Source organism: Anabrus simplex, chromosome 1 (assembly GCF_040414725.1).
Source record: "Anabrus simplex isolate iqAnaSimp1 chromosome 1, ASM4041472v1, whole genome shotgun sequence".
NCBI lineage: Eukaryota > Metazoa > Arthropoda > Insecta > Orthoptera > Tettigoniidae > Anabrus > Anabrus simplex.
In genome coordinates, this window is record NC_090265.1 from 1,748,171,962 (window position 1) to 1,748,195,079 (window position 23,118).

The window sequence follows — 23,118 nt, forward strand, 5'->3', positions numbered from 1 at the left end:
ATCTCCCGATTACTGGATACTGGCCGCACTAAGCGACTGCAGCTATCGAGCTCGGTATGTGTGATTCAGTATCGTTCGCTGCAGCCCAACTAAAATGAGCATGGTTATAGTGGTGCTATTCCCCTGCAGACTTACTATATGGTACTAATGTTCAATGAGCTCATTTTACATACAATTTTGAGCCCCAGCGAAATGTTATACCATCCGTTCGCAAAACATGAAGTCTTGAAATCGTGTAGCAACGACCTTTTACCATGTAACTATGTTAATTTGTCGTGCCTCGTGACTGGGTGTAACGAAGAGGGGAATCAATGCATAAAACTAGGTAACAGAGAGGAAAAAAATGGAAGGGATCCGACACTTCGAAAAATGAAGGTATCGGCCAAAGTAAGACAAGAGCCACGAAGGGCGTGAAAATGAAAGACTCCCCAGGCCTCGAGTGCTTTAATACTTTATTCGTATTCCACGTAAAAAGGGTGAGAAAAGAACAAGCATTGACCAGGGGAGGTCGGATAGGATAGAGAAAAGTGAGGAGCCTGGCACAAGTAAGTGGAAACAGTGCCAGGACTCGGCTAAGGGCCCCGTGCTTGCCAACCCACGCTCCCAAGTTAAGAGCCCCTAGGGGCCCTTTTAGTCGCCTCTTACGACAGGCAGGGGTTACCGGGGGTGTTATTCTACCGCCCCCACCCACAAGGGGGAAATGAACTCTTTCCTACTGGCTGAAGGAAGTTCACAAAGAACGAAGTGAAAGCGGTATAAAATCAACAGACAGAAATTTGTGGAAATGAGGAATGGTCTTGGGGAACAACCTGATCAAACCACGAAACAACTCGGTGGAAGAACAACAATTTATTTTGCCAGTTTAAAAAATGGGAAACCATGGAAAAAATATCTTCAACGAAAAATGGCAGGTAACCTGGATATTCATAGCCCACAACTAACTCATCGATATGAATGAATGGTAGCAATAATCATAGCTTTCTTCCAGACGAGAAATGAGTGCGCACCACGTGGACGACATGTAAATACAGCACGCTGCGGCAGAAACAAGCCGGCTATTAGGCCCCAATGAAGAGAGCGCAGGCTGTAACTGGAGGTAATTGTGGGCAATTGAGAGATCGCATCGTGGCTTCCTGCCTAGCCTACAGCGCGCACCCCTTAATGTCATCAAAGTAAGCCTACATTGACGGCTCGCCTAGTCTGCTTGTTTCATTTGGGCAAGGGCAGGCATATCGAAATCGGGTTACACAGAGTCAACATTGAAAATGGGAGAGAAGCGAGCAAGGCTCGAATCCTGGACTCGCAGCCTACGCAGGCTGTGCGTTAACGTGTGAACAGGTGTGTGTGACAAGTGAATAGTGTGTCTTTATACACTAATACATAAGCCTCCCTCCCTTGTGTGTCTTGTTCCATTTTATCTATTTGTAGTGAGACCAGTAGCATTAAAATGAGTATGGATACTGAATCTTCACGAACAAATTAACGACCTACCTGAAATGATTACGTACTCCTATAACCTATTGTACACCTACGATTTCAGAATATTTAAGCCTATTCACTCGATTACGGACTGTTCTCAACACGAACACGATCTATACGAAGTAATGCATGGTCCACCGGGCGAATTGGCCGTGCGGTTAGGGGCGCGCAGCTGTGAGCTCGCATCCGGGAGATAGTGGGTTTGAACCCCACTGTCGGCAGCCCTGAAGATGGTTTTCCGTGGTTTCCCATTTTCACACCAGGTCTTAATTAAGGCCACGGCCGCTTTCTTCCCACTCCTAGGCCTTTCCTGTCCCATCGTCGCCATAAGACCTATCTGTATCGGTGCGACGTAAAGCAAATAGCAACAAAAATGCATAGTCCTTAGAAAATAAGCTTCATTTTAACATACCCAAACGAATGTCGATGTCCTTTACACATAATAAAAATTCCTGTCAGACATTCGTATAAATTAGGAGTGGAATCACTACAACAAGTAACAGAAATAAAAGAGACCTTGGAGTAATATCTGACCGTGAGCTAATCTTCATCCCCCCCACATAAACAGGATCATTAGCGAACGTTACCGACACCTTGAATTTCTAATGAGAAAAGTTGAGTCTTTCACAAAATTTAATACACGTATTGATTTATACAGGAGCCTCCGTGGCTCAGACGGCAGCGCGTCGGCCTCTCACCGCTGGATACCGTGGTTCAAATCCCGGTCACTCCATGTGAGATTTGTGCTGGACAAAGCGGAGGCGGGACAGGTTTTTCTCCGGGTACTCCGGTTTTCCCTGTCATCTTTCATTCCAGCAACACTCTCCATTCTCATTTCATAGCATCTATCATTCATTAATAAATTACTTTGGGAGTGGCGACCCCATCGTACTAACAGCCTATATATGCTTCATTCATTACATCCCTGACCCGGTCAATGACTGGAAAACAGGTTGTAGGTTTTCATTTTCATTCGTTGATTTATACAATGCTGCTCTACGACCAAAAACTCGAATATGTGAGACAACCGTGGAATCCGAGCAGCAAAATTCATGTTAAAAGCAGAGAACAAGTTCACAACCGCTTTCTCAAAATCCTGTATTTCACAACAACAGACTTACAAGGAATTACAGTACTACTAAATTTTGATATGAAGAAATTTGAGTGTCCCCCCTATTGCATCAAGGTCATTGCATCAAGAACCCTGTAGCACCCTGTAGCTTCACACAACAGTTCATCTTTGTGCAGGTTGTGCAGTGTGCATAACAGAGCTGTTCGTAAAAGTCAAAGCCTAGATTTCAGTACTCCTCTCCATCAACTTAAGAGCTCGGTTTCAGAACTCTTACAAGCACGCTCTAATTAACGGAAATATTACATCACTAGTAATGAACAATTTCTGTGTACACTGTACGTAGATAATTAATGATAATATTGTGTGAATTGACAGGTTAGTATGTCAGAAGTTTATTAGTTTTTAACAAATATAATATATGTTAATACTGGGTTAAAATACAGTAGATGTAGTTATTTCGGTTATATTATACGAAATAAAACAGATAATTCACGTAATGTGTCTATTGACAGATTTATTACCAAGAAGCAAAGTACATGCACTGTGACTGTGGACTTTAATAAGCCCTGTTGTGTACGAAGAATAAATAAATAAATAGAACTAGTTCCTATGTACTTATTTAAATAAATACATAAATAATCCGACTTCTTGGCTGAATGGTCAGCGTTAAGGCCTTCGGTTCACAGGGTCCTGGGTTAGATTCCTGCCAGTGTCGTGGATTTTAATCTCGTCTGATTAATTCTTCCGGCTCGGGGACTGGGTATTTTTGCTTGTCCCAACACACTTATCTTCATTTACACACAACACATGAATATGCAGTAGTGAGTACATCCCTCCACTTACGGTTGACGTCAGGAAGGACATCAAACCGTAAAACAGGGCCAAGGGCAAAATTCACATGTGCAACAGAGTTTGCATCCGCGATCCCACAGATGTGGGAAAAGTGGTGTGATGATAATAATAATAATAATAATAATAATAATAATAATAATAATAATAATAATAATTTAAATAAGATCAAGTGTACGACAGGGAGATGGTTTGTCACCTCTACTCTTCAATTGTGCATTAGAGCAGGTAGTTCGAGAATGGAGGAAAGCCATCAATACTAAATGTGTTCAACTAGGAAGAAATCCAAATAAAATCATTAAAGATTGTTTATCTTTCGCAGATGACGTGGCGTTAATTAGAGACTCATTAGCTAATGCTTAAGAACAAATACGAGAATTACAGAAACAAACGGCCAAAATAGGATTGCAAATACCATTTGAAAAAACAAACTTCATGACAAACATCATTAAGGCCCCTCAAAATATCACAGTTAACAGTAACATAATATCTCCGACAGATGGTGAATGGATAACAAATAACATAACAGAAAAGGTAGCTATAGATATAAGAGTTAACTAAATGGAAAAGATGTTTCATATGACAACAAATATACAATAAGAAATCTTACAAGGATTGGAGAACTTGAAAAATTAGAAATAGTTTAAAGAAGAATTTTGAGAAAAATACTCCTATTAAGAAACAACAATGATGAATTTAGACTACGATCAAAGAGGGAACTATATTTGAAAGTTGAAAAACTGACAACTGTAATGAGGAAAAGAAGATTCAGTTTTTTGGACACATTTATAGAATGAATAACAATGGACTAACTAAACAGACCTTCAATTTATTGAACAGATACAAATCCAAGCCAACGTGGTTCGTTGAAATTGTAAAGGATATGAAAAATGCTGGAATTAAAATATATACGATAGAAAACAGAACACGTTTCAGAGAAGTAATACGAACGGCAGGATTTAAGGAGAGAAAGAAATTAAGTGGAAGAAAATGGACTCAAGGGGGAAAAGGAACAATATTCTCAGAAAATGAAGGAAGTTTGGAAACGAAGAAAGTTAAATGCAAAGAAAAGTAATCAAAGTTGATTTATCGTACACTCAAACGGGTTATTCGAAAAAGAAAGAAAATAATAATAATACGAAATAAATAAATAAATAAATAAATAAATAAATAAATAAATAAATAAATAAATAAATAAATAAATAAACGTTTTCAACTATTAGATTATGTAGGTTTAATCTAGATCTCTTTACATGAAAATGAAATGACGTCTGTCTGTCTGTCTGTCTCTCGCGAAACGACATCGCAACTAAACCGCTGTGCTGTATTTCATGAACTCTTGTTCAAACAAATAATAATCTATATATATAAAATAACTTGTCCTGACTGACTGACTGACTGACTGACTGACTGATTCATCACCGCCGAGCCAAAACTACTGGACATAATGAAATGAAATTTTGGGGATACATTCATATTAAGATATAGGTGCTCGCTAAGAGAGGATTTTTAGATATTCCATCGCTAAGGGGGTGAAAATTTTAAATGATTGTATCTATATCTCAAAACTTTAATAGTTTACAGATGTAAAAATTAGTATTTAGAATCGTCTTTAAAAATAAGCAAACACGTATTTCTTTGTTTTCAGAAAATCCCAATTGGAGGGGTGAAAAAGGGTGATAAAGGGGTTGAATGCCTTTAATCAGGATACCGGTACTTATATCTCAGAAACTGAACATATTACAGACCTGAAAATTTGTACTTTTGATCTCTTCTAAAAATAAAGTAACACGTTTTTTTTGAAAATCCAATTAATGGGAGGGTGAAAAGGGGGTGAATTTTTAAAATGAGTGTATCTATATCTCAAAACTTTTAAAGATTATAGATGTAAAATTTGGTATTTAGAATCCCCCTCAGAAATAAAGATACAGGTACTTTTTTTGTTTTCGGAAAATCCTTATACTGTAATAAGGGTGGAAAAGGTTGAAAAATGGGTTGAATGCCTTTAATGAGACTACTTTTATTTCAGAACCTGAAGATATTACAGACCTGAAAATTGGTAGTTGGGATCTACTTTAAAAATAAAGAAACATGTATTTTTTGTTTTCGGAAAATCCCAATAGGAGGGGTGTAAAAGGGTGAATAATGGGTTGAATGCCATTAATGAGGATACATATATCTCAGAAACTGAAGATATTACAGAACTGAACATTTGTACATGGGATCTCCTTTAAAAATAAAGTAACATGTTTTTTTTATTTATTTTTTATTTTTATTATTTTTTTTTTTAAATTCAATTACTGGCGGTTAAACAGGAGTGACAAATTGGGGTGAAATTTTTGAAAGACTATATCTACAGAATACCTGAGAAACGTAAAATGTTACAGACGTAAAAAGTGGTATTTGGAATCTCCTGTAAATGTATAAATGTAAAGAAACATAGGTGATTTGTTTTTGGAAACTCCATTTAAGGCGAACTAAAAACGGGGTGAAATTTTAAAATGAGAATTTCTACAGTATATCTCAAAAACTTGACATGTTACAGAAGTGAAAAATGGTACTTTTTATCTCTATTAAAAGTCAAGAAACGTGTATTTTTAGTTTTCCGAAATACCACTTGGTTTGAGGGGGGGGGGGGAGGTAAAGTGACTGAAAATGATGTTGAATTATTTTAATTAAGCTACTGATATCTAACAAGTGAAGACGTTACAGACGTGAAATTTGATATTTGGATTCTGCTTTAAAGTAAAGAAACACGTATTCTCGAAAAATCCAATGAAGTGGGGGGGGGGGGTGAAAGAATTGAAAAATTAATTGACTTAATTGTATGAGAATACTTACGTCTAATAAAAACTAAAGTTGTTACAGACGTGAAAATTGGTATTTGGATCTCCTTTAGAAACAAAGAAAAACGCGTTTTTTGGGGGGGAATCATCTTGGGGGGCGGGATTGAAAAGGAGTTGAATTCCTTTCATGAGGTCACACAAATCAAAAACTGAGGAAGTTAGAGTCGTGATAATTGGTATTTAGAAGATCCTTTACTATTAAAGAAACAATTGGGGGGGGGGAGTGTGAAAAGAAGTAATAAAAGTGAATTATTTTTATGGGGATACTTATATCTCAAAACTGAAGGTAATAGACGTGAACATTGGTGTTTGGAATCTCCTTTAAACATAAAGAAACATGCCTTTCTGTTATTTTTTGGGGGGTGGGGTAAATAAACTTAACGGCGGTGGGGTGTAAAAGGTGAGATTAGTTCATTTTACTGTTCATAATGTACTTATAAGAAGCCTCCGTTGCTCAGGTGGCAGCGCGCCTGCCTCTCACAGCTGGGTTATGTGGTTCAAATCCCGGTCACTCCATGAGACATTCGTGCTGGACAAAACGGAGGCGAGACAGGGTTTTCTCCAGATACTCCGGTTTTCCCTGTCATCATTCATTCCAGCAACAATGTCAAATACCATTTCATTTCATTTCATTTGTCATTCATTATCCATTGCCCCAGAGGAGTGCGACAGGCTTCGGCAGCCGGCACAATTCCTAATGCCGCCGCCAGATGGGGGCTTTATTCATTCCATTCCTGACCCTGTCGAATGACTGGAAACAGGCTGTAGATTTCCAATGTACTTATTCTGATCATAAACCAATCATTTTTTATCTTTCCTGGGTTCGTTTTCAAGAGCCATCTTTTTCTTCGGAGAACGTTCTTAGATTACAGTACATTCTCCTGGCATATAAATAAAAATTTAAACACCTTTGAAATAAACGATAGGAATGAGATTGACCTCCAATTGTTCACCTCTATAATAAGGTCAACAATGTACGGAATATGTCATTCGTATCACCAGAAATCCCGCACACTTGGCTACGCGCGACAATGGTGCTGGTCACATTGTTAACAATGACAGTGGCATCAGATGTAATTTACCGCCAAGTAGCGGTCTTGCATCTTGCTATGGGGTCCAGAATATCTATAATAATAATAATAATAATAATAATAATAATAATAATAATAATAATAATAATAATAATAATAATATTCTGGACCGTCGTTATTTATTTATTTATCGTATGATGTGCACAGATAGATTATATAAGTATACAATATATACACAATATATAGAAGCAGAAGCCTATAGTTCCAAATCAAGTCCATTGATCCATTTTAAGGCCTCCTCAGTTGCGTTATGAATGTCCTCCAAAGGACCTTGAAATGCTCTCCGTGGACACTCGGCAATTACGTGGTGGATGGTCTGTGAGGTAGCTCCACAATCACACCCAGAAGACTTCTGCCAGCCTCATTTATAAAGCGTATAGCCGCATCTTCCTTGATTGATTCTTATCCTGTTTAGAGTCCTCCATTGACGTCTGGGTAGATGGAATCCGGGAGGTTGAACATGAGGTAGAGTCACAAGATGTTGATTGGGAACAGAAGACTGCTGCCATTGGTGTAACCAGGCGTTCGTGATGGAGAACCCAGATTCTTCCAGTGTAAATGCAGTGCGCCAGGGTGGAGATCTAGACTTAAGTCGAGGAGGGGCAGGTTGAGTAATATCCTAGTGAACGGGGAGGTTGGAGTCCTGGCTGGTCTTCTTCCACAGTTTTAGAAGAGCTTCAGACCTTCTTAAGCAAGGCGGAGGAATATTACTGAGTGTAGGCAGCCAGGCCACGTTTGTAGAGCGAATACAACCGGTTATGATGCGCATTGTTTGATTTAGTTGAGCATCAATCTTCGCAGTATGAGCACTGTTCAGCCAAGTTGAAGCGCAGTATTCGGCAACTGAATATCAAAGAGCTAGAGCAGTAGATCTCAACACTTGGTTGTTTGCGCCCCAAGATGTGCCGGCTAATTTTTAAAGAATATTATTCCGACTTTTAATCTTGCCGGCTGTGTTGTTAATATGATGTTTATATGTTAGGGATCTGTCTAATGTGACACCTAAATATTTTGGGAAGGGACAGTGTTGTAAGGATTGATTTCTGAATGTTATTGAAGGCTTGTAGTTGGCAAATTTATTTCTGAGATGAAACACAGATACAACAGTCTTTTGGAGATTTGGACGGAGACACCGCTTTTGGAAGTATGTATCTAGCTTTTCTAGATCTGCTGTAAGAATTTGCTCAGCTTCTGGAAAACTTGGTGTTTGGCTAACCAGTAGTATATCATGGACCGTCGTACCACCAAGGCACCCAAGAGGACACCACGCCGGATCTCCTCAAGGATTTGATCCATATTAAAAATTCTTATAGGAAAAGATGGCAAAGATTTAGGGACCCAACTGACCGGGTGGAATACCTGGATCTAGCCCGGGAAGTACGAAATCGATTGCTGGAAAGAAAGATTGAAAAATGGGAGGAAACTTGCCGTAATCTATTAGAAAACGAGTCAGATCGCGAATTTCGGCGGATTATATATAAAACAATAAGCGAATAAGTGAATAAGTGAATTATCTGTTTTATATCAAATATACAACCAAATTAACTACATAGATCAATCAATCAATCAATCAATCAATCAATCAATACTGATCTGCATTTAGGGCAGTCGCCCAGATGGCAGATTCCCTATCTGTTGTCTTCCTAGCCGTTTCTTAAATGATTGCAGAGAAATTAGAAATGTATTGACCATCTCCCTTGGCAAGTTATTCCAATCCCTAACGCCCCTACCTATAAACTAATATTTGCCCCAATTTGTCCTCTTGAATTGCAACTTTATCTTAATATTGTGATCTTTACTATTTTTAAAGACACCACTGAAACTTATTCGTCTACTAATGTAATTTCACGTCATCTCTCCATTATTTTAACCCAATGGAATTACATCAAATTAATATACATGATATTTGTTACAAACTAACAAACATCGAACTAACATATTAACCAACCAATTCACATAATACCTTATCATTTATTATCTACCTACAGTGTATTATCGGCACACTTTATCTTGGTGCATTTGTGTACGGGGGTGAGGAGTAAGGAGGGTTCCGGTAGTGCTGCCAACTGAATGAAAATGAAATCTGAATTGAATCGAGAATATGATCGATCGATATGAAGTTTCTAAACCGTTATTATCTTAAGCCAACAACTGTGTCACATACACATTATATAACATTATATAACATTTCTCGATGCGAATCCTGTTCCTAGCATGAATTCTATAGTTTGGCTTTTCTGTGTAAACAACAACAGTACTAGTACGTAAAGTGTACGCCAGATGTCACACAACGTTCTTAAGCGATTTATAGTTCGTGTTTCAAAGGTTGCCAGTACGTATCTCGAATATTGCCGAGGTCGACCGATTCAGTACTAGGGTGTAAATGCACCAAGATCAAGTGTGCCGATAATACACAGAAATTATTCAATGGACATGGACATGACCTCTCCCTGAAGTGTTTGGTTACGTGCGTTCGCAATACGTACTTCAGTTTTGGAGAGAATACAAGTTTGATGTGTGATACACTGTAGTAAGGGGCATACCGAAAATGCAGAGCATCAAACGTTCTCTGCAGTACAAACGGTTATGTCTCAAAACTCACGAGTTTCAAAACTCACGGGCTAAAATTAGTTACAAATAGTATCAAAACTCACGACTACAAACTGGTAGCTAAAGTAAACATTCTGATGAGTCTCAAAATTCACGACTTCGGACAGCAGGTGCTTGCGATGACCGCAGGAGGGATGAAGTGCCCGGTGACTCACGCTTCCCTTACGACAGGAAGTGGATACTGTGGATGTGATTCTGCCACCCCAACCCAATGGCTGGTGAATGAAAGAGTCCGAGGTGTATTATTATTATTAAAATATTTTGCTGCTGTCATAAGGCTAATATAATATATTCTTTACCTTTCACATAAATGTATAATAATGGCGTATGGCCTCCGGGGAGGTCTGGTGAAGGTCTTTACAGTTGACGCCGTATAGCCGACCTACACGTCTGTATGGAAGAGGCCCTACCTAAGATGAAGTCTAATGCCGAAGACGACACGAACACCCAGTCCCAGAGCCATAGGAATTAACTAATGAAAGTTAAAATCTCCGTCCCGACCGGAAATCGAACCCGGGACCCCCTGGATCCCTTGGACCAAAGGCAACCATGCTAACAATTTATGTATGCAGACGGACGACATAAAATTAAAGTAGGTATATTGCCCGCTGCTAGATAAAAGAAACTGTCAGTTGGTAGTACTGGGGCTTATGCGGCCAGAAGGCGGCATTTAGTTGAATAAGGAATTTTATTTAGAGGTTTTTTTTTTTTTTGCTAGAGGCTTTACGTCGCACCGACGCAGATAGGTCTTATGACGACGATGGGTCAGGAGAGGGCCAGGAGTGGGAAGGAAGCGTCCGTGCCCTTAATTAAGGTACAGCCCCAGCATTTGCCTGGTGTGAAAATGGGAAACCATCTTCAGGACTGCCAACAGAGGGGTTTGAACCCACTATCTCCCGAGTACTGGATACTGGCCGCACTTAAGCGACTGTAGCTATCGAGCTCGGTATTCCACACATTGAATTCGCATGAAATTCGCACATGTATTACAGACCTATGCTGTTCCGCACAATGCGGCTCCATTAATAGGCAACGCAAACCTATGACGTTTATAACATAAGGGTACTAACCACAGGGACTCGTACTATCCGGTGGTGTTCCTCATATAGTGGGTAGTAATCACAGGCAAGCCAGAACCATGGGTTCCCTCATCCCATGGTGTCGCTCATATAGTGCTACTAATCACAAACCTATTTTGGTACCCAACATACAGTAGTGGTACTACGCGCAAGTAAAAGCGACCCATGGTGTTCCCCGCGTGGTGGTACTGATCACAAGTAGTTTCATGGTTCTAATTTGATCATCCCTTGGTCGCCCCCTTTTAGTCGGCTCTTACGACAGGCAGGGGATGCCGTGGGTGAATTCTTCGCCTGCGTCCCCCACCCACAGGGGATCGACCAGACTTTACGTCTGGTTCTATATTAATCCATACAGTCCCCGTGCATATCAATATATTTATACAGAGACGCCATGAATGTGTAAATAGCCAGCATTTTCACGTGTACGAATACCTTTTTGAGTATATGTACATGCAATTCAATTGTATACAAAAAATAGTTTCATACATTTTCTTTGTAACTAACACTTCACCAGAAAATTACGTTTTTACGTGTTATAGCACGTGTTCCAGAGTTACCAGCGAAATCCATCAACGGCGATCATCGCCTACGTGGAAATATTCAGTAGTCATGGTGACTAACTTGCCATAGTGGTGGTGGTGGTTATCATTTTTATAATCTGCAAACTTACATAATAATGTTATTGGTTTTACATCCCACTAACTGCTTTTACGCTTTTCCGAGTGGAAAACCACATGGTCACTAACCCTATTTATCTGAAAAATAATTTAGATGAAATGAACAAACATGAAGGAATGTTCACTCAAAGAAGACGAATGGAATCATAAAAAGGAGGGGGGATAGGGGGGGGGGGGTCGTCGAATGCACCGGTATCGTCGAACCTGAAGAAAACTAAACGTGATGGCCTTCAACGTGCTAAGCTCCTAAACTACTATTCCTTCTGGCCTTTTACCCCAATTTTGGGGGGTCGGCACTTGGTCCGATTGCCGGCCGGGTCGGGGATTTTAACCTCCATTGATTAATTCCAATGGCTCGGGGACTGAATTTGTGTAACGTCATCAGTAAAACTCATCACAGATAGGGCACCATCCTCATAGACGCGCAGGTCGCCTATACAGCGTCAACTCAAAAGACCTGCACCCGGCCTGTTCAGAGGCAACACGCCATTAATTTAAACATCAGGACAAGTTTCCCCGAATGTAAACGGTCAAACTCAAACCATCTACATGTTAAGGCGATAAGGATCCCTCCTTCAAACCGAGGGTAACGCGAGGTCAGAGGAGAAACTGACAAGATATCTAATATTTGAGCATTTCTGAGATAATTAAACGAAAGATTATGGAAGACTTGACTGGGTGTGCGCGCTCTGAACTAGCAAAGATGTTCATTGAACTTTTAGCTGGAAGGAATGAAGCAGTACTTGAAAGGCGCTAATTTCAAACAAAGTTTGGTTATGTAATTCACGTTAAGCGCTTGAATAAACGGAATAAAAATTAGGACAAGGTTATAAGCTATGATGTCATTCCAGTGTCAGAATATAAATAGCAGACTAAACCACACGAACGTTTCATAATTTTGTCGTCTTAGAAACGGGATAATAATAATAATAATAATAATAATAATAATAATAATAATAGTGTGGCTCCTTCGCTGAATGGTCATTGTAGTGAACTTTTGTAGACAGGGCCCCGGGTTCGACGATGACCATTCAGCCGAGGAGCCGGACTATCGCCCGTACGACTAATTTTATTGTAGGTTTTTCATCGCACCGATTCAGACAGGTCTTACACGCAACATATCTCACTACTAAAAAGAAATATGCAAGAGAATAAATCTCTCCACGCATAGTTGGTGCTACGAAAGGCATCCAGTCGTGAAATAGGGTTTAATGTACATTAGTGCGTGCCCAACATAGATATCTGGGAAAAATCCAGGAAATGAATTATTATTATTAATATTATTATTATTTGGATTGGAAGCGCGTTACGAGCAGTATAGCTGTACGCTTGCAATCCAGAAATGCTGGGTTTGAATCTCACCGTTAGCAGGCTTGAAGCTGGTTATCCCGATATTCGCCTCGTGTAAAAATAGGAAACCATGAGAAATACTTTTGAAGGTTGCTGACAGTGGGATTTGATCCCACTACTTCCCAAATGCAATCTTACAGTACACAGCCCTTAATGCGTAGCCAAATCTCTCGGTAACTAGGAAGATGTCATTGTTTAGCCTTTCATGGCTTTTCTCTTTCTTAACAAGCGTATGGCACGTAGTGCAATGCGTGTCCGAGGAAGTTTGGATAGCCACTTTTGTAAGTGCTTTTTTCCACTACACCTCATTGGTGTGTCTTTTGCTAGAACTTTCATTCTACGAAGAGTAGGCCATCTTCTTTTTCTCCTATATAATTTGAGTTAAGAGGTAACATATAAATAATTTATTTTCCTCTTAAAACAACCTCCTCCTCCACCTCGTCCTCCTCCATTACCGATTTCTCTTTCTTTCATGACTGAACAATGCATGCTTCGTAATTCCTTACCATAGCAGATCTCATAACCAGACATATAATTTCAAAAATGAACAGTTATTTATTTATTAAACATTAATCGCAGTTGGGAAATATCCCGATGGCAATGGTCACTTACAGTAGTGTGATGTCTGTGTGTATGTTAGGTCATCAGCCCAGAGGCTGGTTGGGTCCTCAAATAGTACCAAAGATATGCGGTTATAAGGAAACCCCAAAACCAATGGCAGCACCAAAATGAGACGTATTAGGCAAGATGAGGAGTGAGGTAGTTTGCCATTGCTTTCCTCACTGGGTCAGAAAGTACTATTGCAGCACGACTGACCCTATGAGCAGCATGTTTCATAACACTCAGATGCACTAGTCGTGCTCTGAATGTCATTACTCAGCACCACCCATACCCCAGCAGCTTCCATATTGCCACAGCCATGCATGTTGACTGGGACTTCGGTGGAAGCTACACTTTACTCTGGCCTGTGCCAAGAGATGGATGCAAAAGTACTGTATCCATCAAGAAAGGACAGCAGGCAGGGTAGTGTGATAATAAAGTTAAAACATAATTACCCAACAATAATAACAACTACAACAAGAGAACAACAAGCAATTCCATGGAAAGAAAATATTACAAGAAATACTACTAGGAAAATAACAATAGGGAATCTGCCACCTGAGCGACTGCCCTAAATGCAGATCGGTAGTGACTGATTACCAATTAACTTTCCAGTTCTATGTCAGGAAAGTGAAAAGTTAACGATTTAACTAAATCCAGCATCATCATATACGAGTACAAATTCACACACAACTTAAGTATTAAAACATTCTCCGATAACGTTCACGACCGAAGGAAAGGAGCATCTTATGAGAGACTTCTTGACTATCTAACCAAACCAAACCAAACCCCATGGCACTACAGCCCTTGAAGGGCCTTGGCCTACCAAGCGACCGCTGCTCAGCCCGAAGGCCTGCAGATTACGAGGTGTCATGTGGTCAGCACGACGATTCCTCTCGGCCGTCATTCTTGGCTTTCTAGACCGGTCTTGACTATCTACATATTCCTAATAAAAGGGTGCATGTATGTGCTTATAGAACGAGTTTAAATTTTAGTATTCGCTACAAATGGCTCTAATTGTTACTTCTCATTTTCCTGACATTATAGAACTGCGCAAGTTAATTGGTAATCAGTCACTACTGATCTGCATTTAGGGCAGTTGCCCAGGTGGCAGATTCCCTATCTGTAGTTTTCCTAGCCTTTTTCTTAAGTGATTGCAAAGAAATTGGAAATTTATTGAACTTCTGCCTTGGTAAGTTATTCCAATCCCTAACTCCCCTTCTTATAAACGAATATTTGCCCAAATATGTCCTCTTGAATTCCAACTTTATCTTCATATTGTGATCTTTCCTACTTTTAAAGACACCGCTCAAACTTATTCGTCTACTAATGTCATTCCACGCCATCTCTCCATTGACAGTTCGGAACATACCGCTTAGTCCAACAGCTCGTCTCCTTTCTCCCAAGTCTTTCCAGCACAAACTTTGCAACATTTTTGTAACGCTACTCTTTTGTCGGAAATCCCCCACAACAAATCGAGCTGCTTTTCTTTGGTTATTTTCCAGTTCTTGAATCAAGTAAATCTGGGGAGGGTCCCATATACTGGAACCATACTCTAGTTGGGGTCTTACCAGAGACTTATACGCCCTCCCCTTTACAGAACATAGGCGCTGTGTAATTCGAGCACCTCCAAAATCATTATTGGCGGAGTTCAGCACTCCCAATAAGATTTATCTGCTGCACGTCTTGAAATCTCAATCCTCTTCTCACAGTTTCCCAAACTTAATGGCAACTGACACTAATACCAATGTGTTACGTTTATGTCCGCCTCTGTAGCGTAACATTATTATTAGCTGCCGTCCTCGCGGGCCTGGGTTCGATGCCAGAAATTTAAGAATGGCAGGAGGGTAGGTTATGTGGTTAAAATGGTACATGCAGCTCATCTCCATTAGGGGTGCGCCTGAAGACAGCTGCACCACCTCGGAATGAGGACACGGGTGTACTTACTTCCATAAGACCAGTATCTGCCTCTACTGCTGAGCGCCCTTCTTAAATCTTACACTAGGGATCAACAGCGAGTGAATGATGCAGTATTATACATTCCTCCAGGGAAGAAGCTCTGCAATTAGATTTGGATGAAATAGTAAAATAATTTATCGTCGGAAATGAAATTCAAACTCAGATAATAATGAAAATCCACAGCTTGTTTCCAGTCATGTGACCGGGTCAGGAATGGAATGAAAGAAGCCCCGCCCCCTTCTAGCGACGAGGATGGGAATTGTGCCGGCTGCCGAAACCTGCCGCACTCCTCTGGGGCAATGATTAATGAATGATTAATGAAATGATACTGGAGAGTGTTGCTGGAATGAAAGATGACAGGGAAAAGCGGAGTACCCGGAGAAGAACCAATCCCGCCTCCTCTTTTTTCCAGCACAAATCTCTCATGGAGTTACCGGGATTTGAACCACGGAACCCAGCGGTGAGAGGCCGGCGCGCTGCCGCCTGCGCCACGGAGGCTACAGATAATAATAATAATAATAATAATAATAATAATAATAATAATAATAATAATAATAATAATAATAATAATAATAATAAGGGTTCTTATTGTACGTTCCATTAACTACTTTTGACGGTTTTCGGAGACGCCTAGGTGGCGGAATATTGTCCCGTATGAGTCCATTTACCTGCCTGTAAATCTACCAACACGAGGCTGACTTATTTGAGCACCTTCAAATACCACCGGATTGAGACAGGGTCCAGCCTGCCAAGTTGGGGTCAGAAGGCTAGCGCCTCAACCGTCTGAGCCACTCAGTTCGGCTCATCAAAGACAGACATTAGCAATTAAGACCTACAGTGATTTAGAATAAGGTCACACTTCTGTGGTACAACAAATTATGTTGTGAACTGGCGTTTTATTAATTAACATTGGAAATGAAAACATTTACTGCTAATGCTCATAAAATTCAATAAACAAACCATGAATGAAGTGTTTATCTTAATCACAGTTAACAATGGTTACTCAACATAAAATTATTGATCGTGGCATTTTGTAAAGGAAGAGCACCCCTTAACTCCAAGGGGTCTGTTCAAGGCTAAACGTCCCCATCTGACGGGCGAATCACCATCAACAGCGTCATATGCCCTCACTCCATGTGAGAACTGCGAAGAGGTTTGCAATTTAATTCAGGATTTTTGCACGCAATCTAGTGATTAGAAATTGTATACCACCACCTTCCTACCCTGCCGGCCAACATTCTGACTGTGAAACATTTTTCGACCGACGGGACTCGAACCGGCTAACCATGTGTCAGACCGTTTAGTCTTCAACGCCTTAAAGATCATGGCCACCAGGCGGGCACTGTATATAGATACAATCATGTTCATAAAAAAAGCAGAGCACCTACAAATACTAGAGATAGGAAGTCCATATTCACAGGACATGTGCACTAGTACGTTCTGAACCATGTCGGTCTTCAGGTTGAAGGTCCGCATTGATATCTCGGCGCACTACCACCGACCGGTAAAATGTGCCTGCGGCTCTCGTTGTCGCTATAAACCGAAGGTCATGGATCAGCGTGACTTGAGCAGGCGTGCAGGATGCTTCGCAGACATATGCGAGAACCGTACCGACAAATGAGTATGAAAGAGGACGCATTACTGGCATGAGAGAACGTGATGCATCCATCCGGAAAATTGCTGCTAGTGTGCGACGAAGTGTGTCGGCAATGCAACGGGTGTGTACAGAATGGTTCACAGAAGGCCGTAGAACACGACGAGATGGGTCTGGTCACATCACCCAGACCACCACCCGAGAAGATCGACACCTCATCCGAATGGCATTGCAGGACAGATTTGAGTCGTCCTCCGCTCTGGCGCAACAGTGGAACAGTGGAACACATCCTACACTCTCAAGAGCGAGAGTCCGTCGCCGTTTATTTCGGTCTGGGTTACCGGCGCCTCGTCCAATTCCCCGCCTACCTTTAAGTAATGTGCATAAACATGCTAGACTACAATGGTGTATGGAACGACGTCTCTGGGGACAGGAATTGCAGCAGATAGTGTTTTTGAACGAATCCAGATTGTGTTTGTTTGAAAATGATGGCTACAGTTTTGTTCGCCGCAGACAGGGGGAGAGGCATCACATTGACTGCATTCGCACAAGACATACAGCGCCAACACAAGGCCTTACGGTGTGGGGTGCTATTGGGTACAACCTCAAATCACAGTTCGTGCGTGTCCAGGGCACTGATCAGTTTGACCTACGTGAATGACGTCTTGCAACCCGTGCCCCAGCAGGGCAATGCGTAACCACATGTTGCTGCATGAACACGTGCCTTCTTGTTGTCACAGGATGTCGGACTGTTGCCCTGGCCCGCCCGATCACCGTACTTGTCGCCAGTGGGATATGGTGAAAGGACGGGAGCGGCGCTGTGACCCATTGCAAACCAGCAAAGATCAAAACTGTGAAATCAGGTGAATGCAGCATGGATTTCTATACCCCAGGACGCCATTCGCGCCTTATACTCCTCGATGCCATCACGCGTGGAACAAGTTATCAGTTCCGACGGAGGACCCAGTGCCTACTGGGCAATAGGACACATGCTGAACCTAGGCGACTGAAATTCTAATCGTTTCTGCAGAACATACTAATGAACATTTCCTGTGAATATGAACTTCCTATCTAGTATTTGAAGGTGTTCTGTTTTTTTATGAACATTAGTGTATGTATATATATATATATTTTTTCCCCTCACTTGGCAGGTTAGATCCTGGCTCAGTCCGGTTGGTATTTGAAGGTGTTCAAATACGTCAGCCTCGTGTCGGTAGATTTTCTGACACGTAAAGGAACTCCTGCGGGGCTGAATTCTGGCACCTCGGCGTCTCCGAAAACCGTAAAAGTAGTTACTGGGACGTAAAGCCAATAACATTATTATTTATATTATTATTATTATTATTATAATTATTAATAATATCCGCCTCTGTGGTGTAGTGGTTAGCGTGATTAGCTGCCACCCCCGGAGGTCCGGGTTCGATTCCCGGCTCTGCCACGGAATTTGAAAAGTGGTACGAGGGCTGGAACGGGGTCCACTCAGCCTCGGGAGGTCAACTGAATAGAGGTGGGTTCGATTCCCACCTCAGCCATCCTCGAAGTGGTTTTCCGTGGTTTCCCACTTCTCCTCCAGGCGAATACCGGGATGGTACCTAACTTAAGGCCACGGCCGCTTCCTTCCCTCTTCCTTGCCTATCCCTTCCAATCTTCCCATCCCTCCACAAGGCCCCTGTTCAGCATAGCAGGTGAGGCCGCCTGGGCGAGGTACTGGTCATACTCCCCAGTTGTATCCCCGACCAAGATTCTGAAGCTCCAGGACACTGCCCTTGAGGCGGTAGAGGTGGGATCCCTCGCAAAGTCCGAGGGAAAAACCGAACCTGGAGGGTAAACGGATGATGATGATGATGATGATGATGATGATTAATAATATTATTATTATTATTTTATTTTTTAACCTGATTTACGTCGCACCGACAGAGATAGGTTTTATGGCGACGATGGAACGGGAAAGAACTAGGAGTGGGAAGGAAACGGCCGTGGCCTTTATTAAAATACAGCCCTAGCATTTGCGTGGTGTGAAAATGGTAAACCACCGAAAACCATCTTCAGGGCTGCCGACAGTGGGGTTCGAGCCTACTATAAATAGTTAAATGGGAGATCTAGAGCAAATATAATCGCCGTGCTTTTCTAAATAGTCAGTGTGTGCCGGAGAATGCCACCACACCTTTGGAAGATCGAGGACGGAACTAAACCACTATGAGTTCCTTAACGAGATGAACACATTTTTGTGTAATAAATATTATTTTGAATAAACATTATTATATTTTTCCCATAATTGGAGCTTGCCTAGACTGACAACGTTTACAAAAAGTACCGAAGTGTGTTCACGCACTTCTCGGATGCGTTGCAAAGAAAGCCTTTGTTTTTAGACAGGCGAATTATAATTGCTACTTTAGCAAAGAACACTTTGTATCATATTTTTGTTCAGACGTTATGAGTAATGTTCCTAATGGAAAATGGTTGCACTGGCATTTTTTGAGTAGGTTGTTGTGTTCGACACCATTACTTTCAAACAATCTTGGAGCAAGAAAAAAGTAGCCTATCAAGATTCTGTTGTAAAATAAGTGTATCCGAAAATTCCGGTACAGAACATGCTGCGGAAGCTGCACAGTCTACCCTCATATTATGGAATTTTGAAAAGTTAGGCGATTTTAAGCAAGAGTTCGTAACGTAAATTTTACACACTAAAAGTAAAACATTTCAAAAGTCAAATTAGTATAGATCAATAGTATTATTTGGCTGTAAAAAAAGTATTATGTTTTAAATAGAACAGAGAAATGGAGCATTTACAGCTAAAAATGACAAGCTTAAATCATTTTTACTTTAGATTAAACTTCATGATTTCTAATTTTTTTAAATGCTCTCAAGCGAGCTGATAGCTTAAGTGCGGCCAGTATTCGGGAGATAGTAGGTTCGAACCCGACTGTCGGCAGCCATGAAGATGGTATTCCATGATTTCCCAGTTTTCACACCAGGCAAATGCTGGGACTGTACCTTAATTAAGTCCAAGGGCGCTTCCTTGCTACTCCTAGCCCTTTTCTATCCCATCGTCGCTATAAGACCTATCTGTGTTAGTGTGACGTAAAGCAGATTGTAAAAAAAAATTTGTCAAATTTCCCTTTGGGAAAATCTAGTGATCATAAATATACCTTCACATGTCAGCCTGCAAGCTAACATCGACCATCTGTACTCTAACGCACCTCTTTGATAATATGCCTCTCGATCATGGCCATCTATCAATACTTCACATCACAGCCTGCACGGTTGCTAGGTAACATTGCATCACACATTTTGCATCGCGAATTCCAGATGACCCCAGCCAAAAGACGTGTTTATTCAACTGCAATAAAGCCCTTTTAAAGTCATTTGTACACTATAATGCTCATGAATTCCACATTACTATGTAAATAGTACCCAATGCTACTTAATTTTATTTACAATTCATCGACACATAGAAGCCTCCGCGTCTCAGGTGGCAGCGCGCCGGCCTCTCACCACTGGATACCGTGGTTCAAATCCCGGTCACTCCACGTGAGATTTGTGCTGGACAAAGCGGAGGCAGGACAGGTTTTTCTCCGGGTACTCCGGTATTCCCTGTCATCTTTCATTCCAGCAACACTCTCCATTAACATTTCATTTCATCTGTCAGTCATTTATCATTGCACCGTAGGAGTGCGACAGGCTTCGGCAGCCGGCACATTTCCTATCCTCGCCGCTAGATGGGGCTTCATTCATTCCATTCCTGACCCGGTCAGATGACTGGAAACAGGCTGTGGATTTTCATTTTTCATCGACACATAGGTCTTATGGGGACGATGGGATAGGAAAGGCCTAGGAGTTGGAAAGAAGCGGCCGTGGCCTTAATTAAGGTACAGCCCCAACATTTCCCTGGTGTGAAAATGGGAAACCACGGAAAACCATCTTCAGGGCTGCCGATAGCTGTGTTCGAACCCACTATCTTCCGGATACAAGCTCACAGCTGCGAGTGTCTAACTGCACGGCCAACTCGCCCGGTTGAGCCGGTTGAGAACTTTTTTTTTTTTTTTTACTTTACGTCGCACCGACACAGATATGTCTTATGGCGACGATGGGACGGGAAAGGCCTAGGAATGGGAAGGAAGCGGTCGTGGCCTTAATTAAGGTACAGCCCCAGCATTTGTCTGGTGTGAAAATGAGAAACCACGGAAAACCATCTTTAGGGCTGCCGACAGTGGTGTTCGAACCCACTATCTCCCGATTACTGGATACTGGCCGCACTTAAGCGACTGTAGCTATCGAGCTCGGTGAGAGAACATTTTACAACGCAGGCCATACATTGGGCCTAAACGTATAGCGTGTCTCAGGAGAAACTAGTAACAGAAATCGAAAAATGTCAAGCACAGGTCTATCAATACTTCGGTCGCCACTAAGTTTATTCCTCACAAATATAATCGAAGTTATAAAATAATATTACTCGTCTTTATTGTTTATTCTACTCATGAACTTGGAACGCACTTGTTAACAACATTTGCATGTTGCGAGGCTGACGTATTTGAGCACCTCCAAATAGCACCGGACTGAGCAAGGATCGAACCTGCCAAGTTGGGCTCAGAAGGCCAGAGCTCTACCGTCCAAACTACTCAGCCCGGCATTTTTTCATTTCCTTTACAGAACAGGAAGGTGAACTGACTTCAACACTGTTACAGGCCGTTTTCATACTCAGAGACGATTGCGTTTGCACATGGGATAAATAATAAATAATAATAATAATAATAATAATAATAATAATAATAATAATAATAATAATAATAATAATAATAATAATACCATTGGCCTTTCGTCCCACTAACTACTTTTACGGTTTTCGGAGGTACCGAGATGCCGGAATTTGGTCCCGCATGAGTTCTTTTACGTGCCAGTAAATCCATCGGCACGAGGCTGACGTATCAGAGCACCTTCAAATACCACCGGACTGAGCCAGGATCGAAACTGCCAGGAGGGTCAGAAGGCCAGCGCCTCAACCGTTTGAGCCACTCAGCCAGGCTCACATGGGATGAAGTCCGGGCATCACTAACTTTTCCACCGTTAATATCAGCATTTTTATAAAATAATAATAACCTTGTTTTTCTCCATGGTAGTTAATTATTATATCATATGAAACAAAATAACATGAAACACAACTTATAATAATTAATTGTCGACTTTAGTGAAAATTGAATTCTCGAAAAGAACCGCTACGGAAAGGTAAAAGCACTTGTAAATTCTAGAAATGGAAACAAGATTTCTAATACTGAAATGCAGTATAAGAAAAGTAAACTAACAGGAAACCGATGCCATCGTTCGTGAAGACCCAATATTTTATACATTTTAAAACTTGGTCGCTAATGGGGATCTGGCGATCGGAAATTTCGCGTCCTGTTCTAGTACCAATTATTAAGCCCTATAATTTCAATATACATTAGTTTAGATTTTTCTCGATAGTATGAGATAGTTGAGTTGTAGATTTGATCCAAGTGGGGCTGCTTATTGCACTGTTTACAGTGAACAGAACGTAGTGCGTCATACGATAATGTGATCCTTACCGAAAAGTAGAAGCATCCAGAGGAGTCCGAAGATCCCCTGTCCACCAGTCGAAGACATGTTGAGCTGCGATGTGTGTGTATCCAATTGACGGCAGAGAGGTGACTGACAAGCCGACCTAGTCGAGGGGTCGACTATGATGTGATAAGCGGGTCACGTGGAGGAAGAGGCCGAACTGACTCAACGACGGGGCCAGTTCCCATTAGCCGAGCCCCGAGCGACCATTTCATCAACGCCAGTGCAGCGGGAGGATTAACTGTCGGAACAGTTTGTTGTTATCACTGAGGCCAAGAATCGTGTTCAGATTCTGATTATGTCTCACTGAACATCTTATGTGATGAAACTGGTGTTTA

General features: G+C 41.3%; 1 protein-coding gene across 2 annotated transcripts in view; it reads right to left on the minus strand.

The window, feature by feature from the left end:
* Mtp (microsomal triacylglycerol transfer protein) overlaps window positions 1-22,880 on the minus strand; it is a 221,940-nt gene extending 199,060 nt beyond the window's left edge. The window contains exon 1 of one of the 2 annotated variants that reach the window (XM_067138503.2): window positions 22,768-22,880. In XM_067138503.2, the coding sequence (XP_066994604.2) occupies window positions 22,768-22,825 (58 nt within the window). In that variant the 5' untranslated portion in view covers window positions 22,826-22,880. The remainder of the gene's footprint in view (window positions 1-22,767) is intronic. The other variant, XM_067138504.2, reaches the window with a different exon arrangement.
* Window positions 22,881-23,118: the final 238 nt, after the last annotated feature.